This window comes from Mangifera indica, chromosome 8 (assembly GCF_011075055.1).
Source record: "Mangifera indica cultivar Alphonso chromosome 8, CATAS_Mindica_2.1, whole genome shotgun sequence".
NCBI lineage: Eukaryota > Viridiplantae > Streptophyta > Magnoliopsida > Sapindales > Anacardiaceae > Mangifera > Mangifera indica.
Window position 1 is genome coordinate 267,541 of NC_058144.1, and position 16,013 is coordinate 283,553.

The window sequence follows — 16,013 nt, forward strand, 5'->3', positions numbered from 1 at the left end:
GTGCTAGTGTTGTGTGCACTATTTCTACATTGTCTTGGCTCCAATAAAGTACCAATTTTTGTTGGCCGAAGGACTTATTCCCCTCTCACCCTCGCCCCAACACCGCAACACTCATGCTGTTTTTTCAATTTCTTTTTTAACTTTAAAAATTTTAAATATCTACCCATAATTAGTTAAAATTAACAATAATAGAGATAAAATTATTATTTTATCTATAATATTCAAAATAAACTAAAATATAATTTTTCTTTCCTCTTCTAAACTTTAAAAACTAAAAGTTTTTCCCTAATCCAAATTTTAAAAAATGACAGTTTTCTCCTAGGGTTTAGTTTCCAGATTTTTAGTGTCATTGCCAATAGTTTCTCCCTCTTAAAGCTTTTGCTCCCTCCAACGATCTTTTTTCACTCATTTAGATGTCTGATCGACATCAAATGAGACTTCGGAGACAAAAACGAAGCTCGTCTTCTTTGAGGAAGATGAAGAGCTTCATATTTTTGACAAAACTGTCTGTCTCCCGTCATCTCCCAAGCCTTATTCAGCACTAATTAGACATCCAAATGGGTGAAGAGAGACCCTCAAAGGGAGATAAAGCTTCAGGAGGGAGAGGTCGTTGACAATGGTGTCGGAGTTGACGTCAGAGATATGAAAACTAGACCCTAGGGAGAAACTATCATTTTTTAAAACTTCGGTTGGGGGGAAACTTTTAATTTGTAAAGTTTAGAGGAGGAAAAAAAGATAAAATTTTAAGGGGTTAGAGTTTTATTAATTTTAACTGCTCATCGGCGGGTATTTGAGATTTTCAAAGTTAAGGGGGGCATTCTTAGAGATGAGTATACTTTGGGTTGCAAATAGTCCTTTGGCCTAATTAATATAAAAAATAGAGGTAGGATATTTAGTAATTTAATAGGTTTGATAAAGTAAATCTAAGGAGAAGGGGAGAAGTTGGGCTTTGGGATCACGTTTTGGCGTAGAATGAGTTAAAGCTCAATCAACCACGGCCCGTTTGAGCAACAAAAGATTAGATTTCCTCAGGGCTGCACTCAACCATGCAAAACTGGAGTTGGATTTGATCTATGCCATGTAAGAATAAGCCCTAGCTTAGAAACCAATTTAAATCTAAAGAATTATTTCAAGATCATCAACTAAAGTTCAATCTTAGTTTAAAAAACATTAATTTTAGATCCGATTTGAGTTTATCCAATATGGATCAGTCTAAACTAATTATTGGTTCAAATTCAACTTATTTAATTTGAGCTAGAATTTAATGTCAAACAGTTCGGATCTTCCCCATTGATCCCATCTCATCGGTCAATGAATCCCGATGGTTTCAAGTAGAGTTCATGTGAACACCTTACGTTTTGTTCGTGGATAATCATACATGGCTGGCTTATTGGCTTATTGGCTTATTCCCCAACTTCAACCAACTTGTCCATAAGTATTCATTTGCAGGCATATCAGAACTTCCAATCCATTCAACAATACATGTAGTCCACGAACGGCTTCTTCATGCTATTGCATGGAATTACGAAATCATAATATGAAACGTCGTCATCATCAGCCTTCATATATAATAAGTATAACATACTCATACGCCGTGAGAAGAGATATGGAAGTGATGTGAAGTAAATATACGTCTTTCCACTATTCATCTTCTCACTGCAGTTAAGGATAATGATATCGTTGTAGCGTAAATTTCCTAGAAAAATTACTAGTTTTTGGTAAGTTTTGCAGAAGACAAATTTTAAGTCAGATGATTGGATACCACAGAAAAGGCGAAGGAAATGACGACGATCAACGGGTTAAGATTCCAGTCAAAGAGACTAACGCTGGTGTGAACTTAGAAGTTACCAATGAGGATTTTACTCAACGTTGAGGAAGATGCAGACAAGAAAGAAGAGCAGCTAGAATTAGCCATCTCCACTGAATTATTGCATTAAATTTTGTACTCAAGCTTACGCGGGTTCGGATTTGATTTTATAGTCTCTACGAGTTTCACTTAAACTTAATTCGATTCAAAAATATATATATATAAATTCAATCATAAATCAAATTGAATTTAAATATTTGAATTAAACTCAATTTTAATATTATAACTAAACTAAAATCAATAAAAAAAATATTATTTATATATATATTATTCAAAATGATAATACTTTAATTTATCGAAATTAAGTTCTTCTAAACTCTCAAGTTTAATGAATGAAACACGTTAAAAAAATATTTCAGACTCATCCCAATTGAGTTCGTTTAATACTCAATTGACCAAGTCAAATTGACAACCAAATTCAACTCAATTGGATTTGGATCCAACTCTAATTGCATTTAAGTATTCTTCCTTTATGGGGTTTAGCTGAGACTAGAAAGCAACTAAGTTTTAGGTATTATATAGATGGGTGATGTCATCGTTTTCTGAACAAATCCTATTATAGATTCTGTTGCAGACGTGCTTTATCCATGTGCAAAAAGTTTTTCAAGTTGTGAAGAGCGCATTAAACGTGTGCCTAATGAGCATAAAAAAACACAATGGGTGGCTCAGGGAAGGAGAATAGTCAGTTTTTGACATGATAAATCTATTAGAATTCTATGTTTAAAATTCAAATTTTATTTTAAAATAATTTAATTTTAAATCTAATTTATAATGTATTTAAATTAACCCACTTGATTTAAATTACTATTTAAAGTCTGATATAACCAAATAATTTATTCTCATCTAAAATATTTTCTTATCTCAAGTTTCTATCTATTAATTTTAAAAATTTTAAATATTCACTCATGAGTAATTAAAAATTAATAATTTTAGAAGTAAAATCGTTATTTTATCTGTAATATTAAAAATAAACTAAAATTTAATCTCTTTTCCTTTTCTAAACTTTAAAAACTAAAAGTTTTTCCTTAACTCAATTTTAAAAAATAACAGTTTTCCCCTAAGGTTTAGTTTCTAGATCTTTGATGTCAAATTCAATGTTATCGTTGACAACGAATATCGCTCGATGCCTTCTCTCCCTTCAATGATCAAGTTTCTCTCGTTTGAAAGCATGAATAACGTCAATTAATGTCAAAAATAACTTAGCTTCGTCTTGAAGACAAAACTGACTTCGTCTTCCCCAATGAAACATTGTCTTTTGTTGGGTTTAAGATTGTCAACTAGAGGGAAACAAGGTAAGGGAGTGACTACCGGAGAAAAAAATGATATCGAATTTTGAAAACCAAAACCTTAGAAAGAAAAATATTATTTTTTAAAATTTGGCTTATGAGAAAAATTATTAGTTTTAGGGTTTAGAAAAAAAAAAAGAAAAACAATTTTAAAGAATAGAATTTCGTTGACTTTAATTGCTTATAAGTGGATAAATAGAATTTTTAAAGTTAAAGGGTGAGAGCTTGCATAAGAGAATACTTTGGGCGGGAAACATTTGGCCTATTAATTATAAAAATAACAATATAATAAAGGCCTGATTTGACCCGCGCTGACTCTGTATAAATACAACTCCGGATTGGTGTAAATTAAAAAACCAGTTAAAATTTGGCCTAAAATTGATGAGTCAAGATTTGTTAAAAACAATTTAATTATTAATTTGATCTTAAAAATAAACGTAATTTAATTCGTTCGATTCAAAATTAAATAATTCAAATCAATCTATTATCTTTTACTGAAAAATTTAAAAATCAACAAATTAAATGTCACCAAGCACATTTTTTAAATAAATATTTTAGGGAGCCAAATTCAAAAGCTGACAGTCTGACAGTCATCCGCTGTGTCGCCGATGGGTGATATGCGGTCGGCCGTGATTGTAATTATCTGCTTCTTATAATGAATGCCACGTTTGTATAAGTCAAGTCGACATCTTTGTGTGTTTGATTAAAAGTAGACTGAAATTCGACTCAAAATGAAATGACGGTTCCGTTCTTTGTCCGTTACTGAATCAACCAACTACCTCCCTTGTGATTGACGCGTTACTTTCTTTTTCGCATAACAACTACTCCAATTCTGTTGTGAGAAACCCTAGATATTTCTTTTTACGGTCTATGGAAGTGGTTTCAGCTACTGTAGAGGAGAGGATCAACTTATCTGGAGGTATGGATCCATCTCCCTCCCGATTATCATCTTCTGATTTAGCCTCTGAATCACCTTCTCCCGCCAATATTCCATGCACCGCCGCGGATTCACCTGATCGCCACAATCAGTTTAGTTCCTCGCCAAACCCAAATAAAGACTCTGAAATTCAGGTTACTATTATGCTTTCTTTTTGTTGCCGCTTTATCTGATCAATTTGTTACACATTTTTGTAACTAGTTGGGAAAACAAGGAGAAGTACCTTTTTATTAGTTGACGAATATTGAACTCTTTTGGTTCACGTTTAGTTTAATTTGTAACTCGATGCTTTCTGCTTTCTGCTTTTTAATCTTTTATTTTCATTTTCAATTGAACTAGATGTTTCTTCCCCTGCCTTCATCTGGTTTTGAATAACTTGGTTACACATCTGTTCGGCCCTAGGAGATTAAACTAACTCTTGAATTTACTCATAACTTAGATCTTTGTATTAGTTTTTCTTAAATAATTATGTTGAGTTGTTGAGTTCAAACCCGAGTTGTAATTTGCTTTATTTCAAACATAACGGAAGTGTTTATTTATTTTATTGCTATCCTCGTTTTTTTTCCTTTTTGATTGCTTTTGTGCTCTGGCCATTGATGCTATTGTGTTGTTTATTAATTGTGCAGAAAAAGCAGATATTTTATGAAAATTGTGGACTCATGTATGGCACTTATGCTTTTGTCTATTGCAGTCTTCATTGGCGTTAAGAAGTGAAGAGTATCGGCAATTGTTTCGTCTTCCACCTAACGAAGTGAGTGATGTTAGATTATCTCTAACTTTTTGCATATAAATTGATAGGCATTTTTGTTTATTGAAGAACCTTTGATGCATATATGTCAACCCTGAAATTTGATAGAAACTTTTTTTTTTTAATTTCATACATGTTTCTAACAAAAAAATATATATTCCCCTCCCTTCTAATAAAATATTGTTTTATTATATATTTTCTAATATAGGTTCTTGTTCAAGATTTCAATTGTGCATTCCAAGAGAGCATTCTTCTTCAGGTAATCTTTAATTTGCCTCTGTTCTTTGTTTGGGCTTCCTTCTCTTTGAAGAAAATTTGCTAAGACTGTTGTAGTTTTTCTTATGCCACCTTGCCTTCCTGTTATAAAATCATGACATATTGAGTTCTCTGCCACAGTTTTTGCAGCTGTACTCTCTTATTAACTTTGGTGGGTGTGATGCCTAAGTTTGTTGGTTTCCTGATATTTACAAATTATTTATCTGTTGTAGGGGCATATGTACCTGTTTGTCCATTATATATGCTTCTATTCCAACATATTTGGATTTGAGACAAAGGTAATCTTAAAATTTCAATTGTATATATATATTGATAATTGCTATTGAATATTGCTGATATCAGTTGCCTCCTGAAATTTGATGAGTATACGCTCTAGAAAGTTATCCCATTCCATGAAATTACAATTGTAAGACGAGCAAAGACAGCTGGGATCTTTCCTAATGCTATAGAAATTCTTGCTGGGGAGAGAAAGGTTATTCTATATCCAAAAACTTTCTTTTGTTCTATATTATTGCTGTGATTGTCTTTATTATTTTAAATTCTAAATTAATTTATCGGTTTAACAGTATTTCTTTGCATCATTTTTGTCACGGGATGAAGCTTTCAAGCTCATTAATGATGGATGGGTACAACATGGGAATGGTTCACAAGGAATCTCTGAGCAGCAGGTATTTAACAGATAAGTTATTGTAGCTGAGTTTTGAATATATTGAAAATTCTAGGCATAATATTATCATGATGGGCTATGAATTGGAATATAATAACCCTATGAACAACTGCCTTATATTTTTTCTGTTCAGTTATTATCAAATATTTATTATGATGTCTAATGTTAACAATTATAGGAGCAGTGTTCTAATAAAGGAATTAATATTGGTACTTAGTGGATCTCATTGTTAACTGTAAGTACTGCAAACTTTTTTGCTTAGATTTCAAAAATCTGATGGTATTCCAGCTAGTTTTGTTGGTAAAAACCGTGTCATCACACAGGTCTTAGGGAGCAATTCCCACTCACATCAATGGGTAAATATTATGTGCATGTTCTATTTTGTTTAGTTCTATTTTGTTTAGTTCCTTTTCTCATATGTTTTGATCTTATCTCAGGATTTATCATCTGAAACTAGTAGCCCAGAGAATGGACCTGTTGTAATTGAGAAGGTCAATAGCTCTAATCATCATATTAATAAGCAGATTTCTATCAGAAGGTACTCTTGTAAGATGAATCTATGTTATCTATATTGGTTTTTGAATCCTATGAAAATGAATTATTGGTTTTGATTATTTGGAATTAATTATAGATCTTACCTTTGTAATGCAGGGATGAGGATGTTTCAGATGATTCCAAGCAAATATCTGATGTTGAAAATGATCTATCAACAACACAATTGGAAAAACACGATGACAATGTGGAGCAAGATGCTGAACCAGTTGTAAATGTTGACGCTTCATCTTCAACAAAGACTTTGTATTGGAAGATAGAGAATTATGATGCACCTAAGAGTTAGTGAACTCGTTTTAGCTCTGATTTATTTATTTATTTATTTTATTTCATTAGTATTTGTATGTAACATGCCAGAGATGAGTATAGTCTTACTATTTTTCAATATTGTGATTATCAGATGTGTTTTTGTTTCCACATTTACCACTACAGATCCTTGTTTATATTTTTACCAACAATTTAACTTGTCTTGCCCGGTGCCCTTGGACGGCGGAGACCTGTTAATGGGTTGATGAGTTACATGTTAGTGACTTATGGAAATGGATGGGCTATGCCACTGGACGTAGACATTGGATAATGTTCATGGAGGCAGATTCTCCTTTCAAGTTACTGTAGATATGGCCTTCTTGTTTAGATGTTTAGATTGTATATGATATATCCTGCCTTATCTTTTTCTTTTCTTAATCATTCTGGTTAACTGCTGTAGAGGTTCTTCTTGTGGTGATGTATAATGATAAATTTTTCCTGGCTCTTTTGCCTGCTGTGATAGCTTTTTGAGTAGGGTTCTTACCATTTGGTAGCCCTTCTAATTTTACATATGCAGTGGATCTAATTTTGGGGAGTTCATGAGCTTGGGGTTTGTGATAGTGGAAATGATTTTAAGGTTTGTATGCAGATTGGTGTTCAAATAGGCTTAAGGTTAGAGGGTTAGAAGTTGATGAATGGTTATGTATTGGAGGACTTGTGAACAGAAAATTGATTGTTTCCAATTTGTTTAAGGTCTAAAGATGGATTGTTTTTAGGGCAGTGGTCGGAGCCTCTTTTTTTTTTTTTTGGAAAAAAAGAGGATACTCCTTATCATGTTGTCTCTCTGCTGTACTTAATGTTTGATGCTAGAAAGGTTTGGGCACTCTAAGATGGCATTTAAAGATCTAGAAAGATTTGTAAAGTAGGTCCTGTTTTGTGGACTGGAAATACCATGCACACGCTATTGATTATACTAGTTTTGGTGTATGTACGTCATGTGGGATGTGTTATGGGCCACGAGGTGGTCTTGTATCAACTGTAGTTAAATTTGCATTCATCATTCTGCATATGTTATTTTAGAAAGGAGGAATTCATGTCTTCTTTTAGCTTGAACTGGCTGTTTCTTTCTCATGCAGTACCAGAATGTTTTACCAAGGTTGCTGAAACCAAGTTTCTGGTAATGTTAAAATTTTCTTTATTAAAACTGTTCTAAGTTTTACCATATTATAGAATTTCTTATTAACACTTGCAGGTCGAAAAATTGGTTCTTTTTTGAATGTGTTTCTTCTTTATGGACTGCAGATGAAGGTAGAGGAGTTCTTTTATTTGTTTTTTTCGGATGACGCTGTTAACTTTACTGAATCTTTTCATAGAAAATGTGGAGATAAAGGTAGTCTGCTTTATGATCATGGAATAGTCTTTCCTTGAATATGCAATTCATAATTTTATGTGATGGTTCTTTCTATATCAAGGGAGATGTAATTTTATATCTTTGCTTTTCTTTTGCCGAGTGCTTTCAGAATTTCGGTGCGCATCATGGAAACCACATGATGAATTTGGGCATGCCCGTGATGTTTCATTTCAACATCCTATAAAGATATACTTTGGTATGTATTTGTATCTCCTTTTGGTTAAAATGAGGTATGGATTTAAGTGGCTTTTAGATGTGACTCTTTTCAGATTCTAATGCTGTTTAGTCTTAATTCTTTTTTTTTTTTTAATTTTAAGGTCCTAAATTTGGCAGCTGCGCGGAGATTCAGAAATTTCGAGTTTACAAAAACAGGTTTCTATATATTTTTTTTCTGGCGTTTCCTTTTAATTATGATTTATATCGTCAATAGAAAAGTTATCAATTTCAACGACTTCATCAGTCTTAATGTTACTTGATTCCACTGGAATTAAGGAGAGTAAACACTCCTCTCTAGGAATTGAATTTTGTTGTATATGAGAATTTTTTACAGATGGAAAATCTGATCACAGTAAAACATTGACAGCTTAAGCCAAAATTTGTATCCACTGAGCAATAATGATGAGGTGTTGTGCATGCATTTTAGCTTATATTAAATGGGCCAAAAGACTTGTTCCCACCCAAGGTTTGATGTAATTCCAAAGTCCCACCTGCTAACTTTCAAAAACTCAAATACTCACCTATGAACGAATTTCTGTTAAAAATTTCAGTTAGAGTTAGAGGTAAAACCATCATTTAATAAAAAAATTTTAAAATTTAAAGTTTTATCACATTTCCTCTTTAGGTTTAAAAATCTATCATTTCGCCCTTACATAAGGTTTGAAAAATAAACATTTCCCATTTAGGGTTTATAGTTTTGTCTTGTTTCTACTTCTCCGGTGACCGGAGCCGACTAACTTTCATATTGGCACTCCTCCGTCTCTCGGACAATGATGAATCGTTGACGGTAAGACAAAACAGTTTTATACGTCGCATAGATTTGTTTCTTCTGACGCACAGATCTGTTTCTTTTGACCCACAGATTGGTTTCTTCTGACGCACAAATCAGTCGGAAGAATAAAATCTTCTTTTGGTCGATCTGTGCATCAGCCAACGCATAGATCGGTTGGAAGAAACAGATCTGTGTAACTCATATTTGTTTAATCTTCGTATTGATAAATCATTGATCCACCTTTGATTGGCCGACGATTCGTTATTGTCTGGAAGAGAGAGGAGCATTGGTATGGAGGTTGGCAGACTCCAGTCACTGGAGGAGTAGTAGCAAGGAAAAACTACAAACCCTTGGGGGAAATATGTTAAAACTTTAATTTTTAAAATTTTTTATTAAATGACGATTTTACCGCTAACCTTAACTGAGATTTTTAATAGAAATTGGCTTAAGGGTGGGTGTTTGGGTTTTTGAAAATTGGTAGGTGGGACTTTGGAATTATATCAAACCTTCGGTGGGAACAAGTCTTTTGGCCTATTAAATGCTTAAATTTGTACCCACCACAGTTGGTTTTGTTTTATTATTCTTTTTGTATGTAACTATGTATTTGTGCTTTGTGTAGTTATTCTTTTTGTATATAACTCTATATTCATTTTTTTTTTTTAAATTGACGGACGAGACTTTGAAATTACATCAAACCTTGGGTGGGAACAAGTCTTTTGGCCTATTAAATGCTTAAATTTGTACCCACCACAGTTGGTTTTATTTTATTATTCTTTTTGTATATAACTCTGTATTTGTGCTTTGTGTAGTTATTTTAATTGTTCTATTCATTTCTTTTTAGGTCTTAACCATGGATTATCCCTCAAATATCTTGTGTATTCTATGATTTTGTCACCAATTTATGTGTTATTATTGACATAATGACATTTATTTTTTCCAGTCACTTGGTTATTGCGACATCACAAGAAATCAATGATGTACCTTATGGAGATTATTTTTGTGTAGAGGTACAAACTGTTGTTTAGTTTTTAAAAATTTAAGTTTCTTTCCTAGTTTCCAGCTAATGTAAATGTTCCATCATGTTTTATTTAGAAGCAGATCATGGAATCAAGTCTGAACAAGAATTATGCAACAAGCTGATGTTATAATTTAAGTATTAAGTTTTGTCTTTTTATCTAACTGCAACTGCTAAGAATTGATGCATGTCTGTTAACATTTGACTGTATAAAATAATGCATTATGTAAGATGATGCATAAATTTTATTGTGAATCTTCTAAAATTGCTCATCACTTGCTTCCTGGCTTTTTGCCATGCTAAATTCTTACGGAGTTAGAATTTGATCTCATATGATATTCATTTATAGTGGGTGATCTCTTTGTTTTCTTTGTCTCTCCGGCATTTTCATATCTATTATTCATTTTCATTCTTTCCCTCTTTAGATGGTGCTCTCTGTCCAACGGCCATATTAACTAATATTTGTAACTGTGGGCTTGTTAGATACGACTTGCACAATAGTTCAGTAGCAGATATTCTAATTGCCTTGTTTTACTGGTTGCTATGATTCAACTTTAATTTGCCAAAGAATGTGGCCTTTATTTCTGTGTAATAGGGGCTTTGGGATGTAGAAAGATATGGAAATGAATCGAAAGAAGGCTGCATTTTGCGAGTTTATGTAAATGTGGCATTTTCGAAGAAAACTGTTTGGAAAGGTTTGCCTCTGCTAAAAAAGTACTATTAATGTGTACATCATCTTCTTGTATGTTAGTTTATTAGATGCTTGTGTGTAAACAGTATGCTTTACAGTTTCAGGGTGATGGATGGCTGGGTGGTATTTCTACAGTTTATTATGTGTTTGCTAGTTGAAATATATTGAATATGTGATGCCAAGTTGGTGTACATGGTTACAGGAAAAATAGTGCAGTCTACTCTGGAAGAATGTCGAGAAGCTTATGAAGCATGGATAGGCATGGTATTATCTTTATCTCTTTTTTTTCTTTTTTGGTGTTGGTCTGCAGTTACGTTGCATGGACATACTTTCAGCTATTTGTATATTATAACTGTCTTTCAGGCACATGATTTGTTGAAGCAGAAGAACCTTGAAAAACAGGAAGGTTAGATTGTAGTAGATAATTTAATTGTTATTGGTAGTGTTGTGAGCAATGAAATTACTAAATGTAATTAATTATGTGTACAATGTCATGAAGCAGATGTTGGTCCTACTGATAGCAGTATTCTGAATGGTGATGCCTATTCTGAAAGGGAAGTGAAAACTGGGCAATCCTTGGAAAGGTTAAGCAATATCAATGACCAAATACAGACAGTACCAACGTCATATGCCATAGATACTAACCAGCAAGTGGGCAATCTCTTGCAAGGAAGCTGGATTGGCGCTACTGCCGTGACATCTTTGTTAAGAGAATCAATGACAAAATTCTGTGCATTTCTGAGGAGGCAAAACCCTGTTTCATTGATCTTAGTCATTGCTTTTGCTGTGATCATCCTGATGCAGGTGTGCAATTCTGAACCAGCCTGTTACATTCTGTCAGTTATTGAATTGACAACTAGTTAGATGTTTCGCTTTGTCAGTCAGCCATGTGTAGGCATGAATTGTGAGATTTTGTGTTGGTTAATTTTAATTTTCAGGTGAGCATAGTTGTGCTATTAAATAGACCCCAATATATTCATGTGGCATCTCCATCAGAATATCTGGGTGTTATGGGTGGTGGTTGGAGAGGAGAAAGATCAGCTGAAACCACAGCCTGGTTGGAAAAACGGATGCACCATCTTAAGGATGAGATGCTTATGGTTGAGGCTTGGCTGGAGAGGATGGGGCGTGAATATGCATTTTTGAAAGCTCAATTTAAAGACCTCGGGCATCTTCATAGGTAGTAGTCAATAACTGTTTCTTGTTACAGAACAAGGAAAAAAAATTCTATATTGTATATTTTTGTAGTTCTATACCGTGCGTGTATATGTGTAATTTATATGTTTGGTTCATTACTACGAAACAAATTTTGATCATACTAGTGGGTCAATTGGGTGTTTACTTTCGTGAATAAAAAAAAAAAAAATTGGGAAAAACAATGACTGGTCGCAGAAACTGATGATTTACTAACAAGCGACTAGGTTTCAAATCTCAGATCGAATGAATTGATGTGAAGTTGTAGTTTGTTCATCTGTTGATTAGAGTGTCCCTTTATTGTTAAGGAGAAGTTGAAATATATATATATATATATATATATATACACACAGAGAGAGAGAGAGAGAGATTTTTTCATATACGTGTTGTGACTCTTACAAGGAACTTTTGTTTTGGTCCGGGATTCATTCAATGAAAGCTTAAGTGGGAGGTGGAAGACTTTGAGGTTTATTTGATTTAGAATGGACCACCGACTTTCAGAGCTTGTAATTCCTTGCACGCAAACAGGAAATAGAGAAACTCATACATACAGATGCAGTGTATCAATGTCCCTCACTCACTTGAATGTTATTGGACAGAAAAGATTCTGACAAGGATTGAAGAAAATAAAGATGTATGTAGTGGGGCGGAGAGGGTAAAATAAAGTTGAATTCAGGAATTTGCAGTACCACTTATTTAAGACTTGTGCTTAATTTTGGGTGTGCATGTTCCACATTGTTTTAATTTTCTCACTAACAACTGCCCTTCAATGGAGTTTCCTACTTAATCCCTGCCATACACCAACTTCAAAACTTTCAAACACACACACACACACACACGCCACACACCCTTTAGCCGTCCACCTCTTTTCAATTTCTCTACAAATTAATCTGATTATTATTCAACACTTTTGTATAAAATCATAATAAGGGCAACTCAAGTCTAACAAAAACCAATTCGAGTTTAATTTAAATTTACAATAATCAATTTGAAATTAAATTTGACTTGTTCAAATTGTTAAATAAGAGAAAAAGAATCATCAGAGAGAAATAATAAGTATCACTGTAGAGACAAACTCTGATATAATAATGCTAATAAAGTGGGTTTGAGTCAAGCCAAATAATGATTTAAGCTTGAAGTATTCTAATCAAATCTAGTTTTACTAAGGAGTTATGAGTGAAAGTTGTCAAAACCTAATAACAATGTATAGGTTGTGCTGCACAATATTCTCCTACTTGTGGGACAAGTATCATTTCAATAAAACTTCTCTAAGCAATTATAATTTGTGATTAATTGCAACACCAATGATCAATCACATTTTCTAACCAATTACTCTTCCTATGTATAAATATATCCTTTTCAAGATATCCTATAACATTAAGCTAATAACACACCATGACCATGAACATAAGTTTTGTAACCATCGGAATGAACCATACTAAAAATCCTTTTGTCTATTTTAATTTTCCTTTTACTTTATTCAAATCACATTGTAATAAACATAAGATATATCTTTTGTTGGATCTTTTATAGTTGAATTGGTGATAAATAATCTGTTCAACACAAACATCAAGCTAAAGTTCACAATTTTGATGCACAAGACTTTAGATATCAAATGTTTTTATATATTGAAGGGTTGACTTTCGCCAAGAAGGCAACCATAAGGTTTGTGTGTCTGACCACCGACTATTATGCACATGCCTTATTGTTACTTGGAATAAAATCCATCACGAAATGAAAACTTTCTCTCTTATAAATAAATAAATAAATAAATATATATATTTAAATTAAAAATAAAATAACACATTAATATTTATAAAAATAATTTAAAAAATACGACTAATCACTAGCCAGATCTCATCTCCTTTACACTCCATCTTATATCACTACTTCTCGCATCCACACACAAAATAATATGAATGGGAAGACCAACAAACGAAATTTACACCCCTCTCTCTCTCTCTCTCTCTCTCTTCATATACACACACTTGTATGAATTTTTTTAAAATTCAAAAAAACAAGCTCTTGCCGAGTCTCTAAATGGACACGTGGAACTCACGATACATTAACTAAGTGGAGATACGTACTGAGCTCGTGACAAGTCACCACATTAACATTACTGAGGTAAGGAGAATCCCTGCTGCAAAGTCTCAGCTCTTTTCCCACGTCAGCATAAACCCACTGTGTGTCTTCCACGCGCTTTTTAAACCAGTTTGGAATTCCTGCCACGTTTACCGCCTCCTTGTTTGCCACTTCATTATTATCAATCACAAATCCAGGTACTTTCGTTATGAGATCATCTGAATTCACGATACGAAGAATCTTGGTCCCACTTCTTTCCAGCTGGCATCTAAAGCTTCTGTTGCCTACACGTGGCCCTCCGAATGAAATAACAGTCACCATCTGTGCACTGGGAAAGCTTGAGTTTATATCGTAAGCTGTAAGTGTAGCAAGTGCAGCTCCCAGACTATGACCGGTGATGGTGAAACTAAGTGGTTCATCACCGTACATTTCAATAATCTTTAAAATTTCTTCTCTCACCGTTTCTTGTAAACTAGGACACGTGTCTGTTCTTGAAGAGTAGAGACTCAGAAATCCGCTCTCCACCATGGCCCTGCATTTTTTAGGAACATGATTATCACGAGCCATATCATCGGGTAAACCCGTTAAGTTGGCTCGTAAATTTTCGAGCCATTCTAAGCAAGTAGCCGTTCCTCTGAAGGCAATCACCACGTCACGTCTTCCAAGCCTCGCAATCTCTTCCCTGTCCTGGCAAACTGCCACGTAACCAATCCAGCTTGACCGTGTGGAGACCCAGCTTGGCGCTCTATCAACCCAGCTTGGTAACTGTACTCCAGCAGTGGCTCGTAGATTCTTTGTCATTTTATAGCCAGTTTCTCCGATTCCGGAGCGTGTGAAAAGTGAATTCCTGGGGTGTTTACACATAGCAAAAGTCGGAGAAGAAGTGTCAAAATCGAAAGAGCGATAAGCTGCTTCAACGAATTGCCCATAACGTAGAATTTCAGTTCGTAGATTATGGTCCAGTGGGTCGAGCAAACCTTCCCAATTGTTGCTTCCTTGATATTCCATCCAATTCTTTCCTAGTTTGACTGAGTGAGTGAGAGAGCCATATTCAACTGAGCTCAATGAGAATTTTGGGTTTTTAGCTGCTAAAGACTTAGTGTTAATCTGCTTCAGAGAAGAGATGTTACTGGCGGCGGCGGCGGAGGTGGTGGTGGTGGTGGCCGTGACGCAACATTTCGTGAGAACCAAGTCTTTGTAGTTGCTGCATGGCTTCACCACGCCAATAGGAAATTTCATACTGAATTAAAAGAATACAGAATTATCGTTAGAGTTTGAGTGGAAGCTGAGAACTGAGAGAAGAAGAATCAATGAAAGAGTATTTATAGAAAGAAGTAGCCAATCAGCGAGTGGACGGCGGTGCATGCAAAGTTTTGTAACAGTGGAAGGGAATTAGAGAGTGCAGTTTCAGTGGGTTGGCCGATGATTTGATTGATGCAAATTAAAGACGGATTCTCGGGAAAAACGGCTGTTGGACCCACCGTAGGTAACGATGATGATGAGTGGACCAGATCTATTCTTAAGCTGGAAGAAGACTTTTGACCACACAGCGCCACTGCCCCACACTCTAACTATCTCTGTCAATTTTACAAAATCACAAGTCTGTCTTCCGACCATGGAACGACGCGTTCTGGCACGTTGGATGCATTTCTCATCCACTTAGGGCTCTGCTCAAATGAGTGAGTTAAGGATTGAATTCTTTCTTATAAATGAATAGAATTTGAATTGATTGAAATATTTAAGTTTAAGTTGATTTAAATTAAATTATTTTTTAATTAAATACAATTTTCAGTTTATTAATATCAAATCTATCTTTTTAAATTTGAATCTCCAACTCTAATTTCAATTGATATGATTAATGACTAAAATCATAATCTAATAATTAATTGATGGATAAGGATAAATAAAATTGAATTGAAAAAAAAAAAAAAACTAATGGAATTGGCGTCGATCAAGACACAGGCTATTCTTTGATTCAATAATCTACAATCAATAATGGAATTATTAGATTAACATAAGTAAACTAAAATGATACCTTTTAGGGGTATTTAGG

The 16,013-nt window shown here is 34.0% G+C and overlaps 2 protein-coding genes across 4 annotated transcripts; one reads left to right on the forward strand and one right to left on the reverse strand.

Moving 5' to 3' along the window:
• Positions 1 to 3,748: 3,748 nt before the first annotated feature.
• On the forward strand, positions 3,749 to 12,063 carry LOC123223768 (protein VASCULAR ASSOCIATED DEATH 1, chloroplastic-like). 3 transcript variants are annotated; one of them, XM_044647128.1, is made up of 18 exons: positions 3,749 to 4,072; positions 4,782 to 4,841; positions 5,047 to 5,097; positions 5,327 to 5,392; positions 5,491 to 5,586; positions 5,681 to 5,782; positions 6,219 to 6,319; positions 6,433 to 6,614; positions 7,716 to 7,756; positions 7,882 to 7,969; positions 8,100 to 8,186; positions 8,308 to 8,362; positions 9,919 to 9,985; positions 10,589 to 10,688; positions 10,887 to 10,948; positions 11,048 to 11,090; positions 11,187 to 11,488; positions 11,623 to 12,063. In XM_044647128.1, the coding sequence occupies exons 4-18, from the start codon at positions 5,333 to 5,335 to the stop codon at positions 11,866 to 11,868; spliced, it is 1,632 nt and encodes a 543-aa protein (XP_044503063.1). In that variant the 5' UTR covers positions 3,749 to 4,072; positions 4,782 to 4,841; positions 5,047 to 5,097; positions 5,327 to 5,332; the 3' UTR covers positions 11,869 to 12,063. The 3 variants fall into 3 exon arrangements, with proteins under 3 accessions (XP_044503063.1, XP_044503061.1, XP_044503062.1); XM_044647126.1 differs by having other exon boundaries at positions 3,758 to 4,224; XM_044647127.1 differs by having other exon boundaries at positions 3,763 to 4,224; positions 4,717 to 4,841.
• A 1,787-nt stretch (positions 12,064 to 13,850) lies between these two features.
• Positions 13,851 to 15,539, reverse strand: LOC123224545 (phospholipase A(1) DAD1, chloroplastic-like). The gene has a single exon (XM_044648268.1). The coding sequence runs from the start codon at positions 15,197 to 15,199 to the stop codon at positions 13,934 to 13,936; it is 1,266 nt and encodes a 421-aa protein (XP_044504203.1). The 5' UTR covers positions 15,200 to 15,539; the 3' UTR covers positions 13,851 to 13,933.
• Between the last annotated feature and the right edge of the window lie 474 nt (positions 15,540 to 16,013).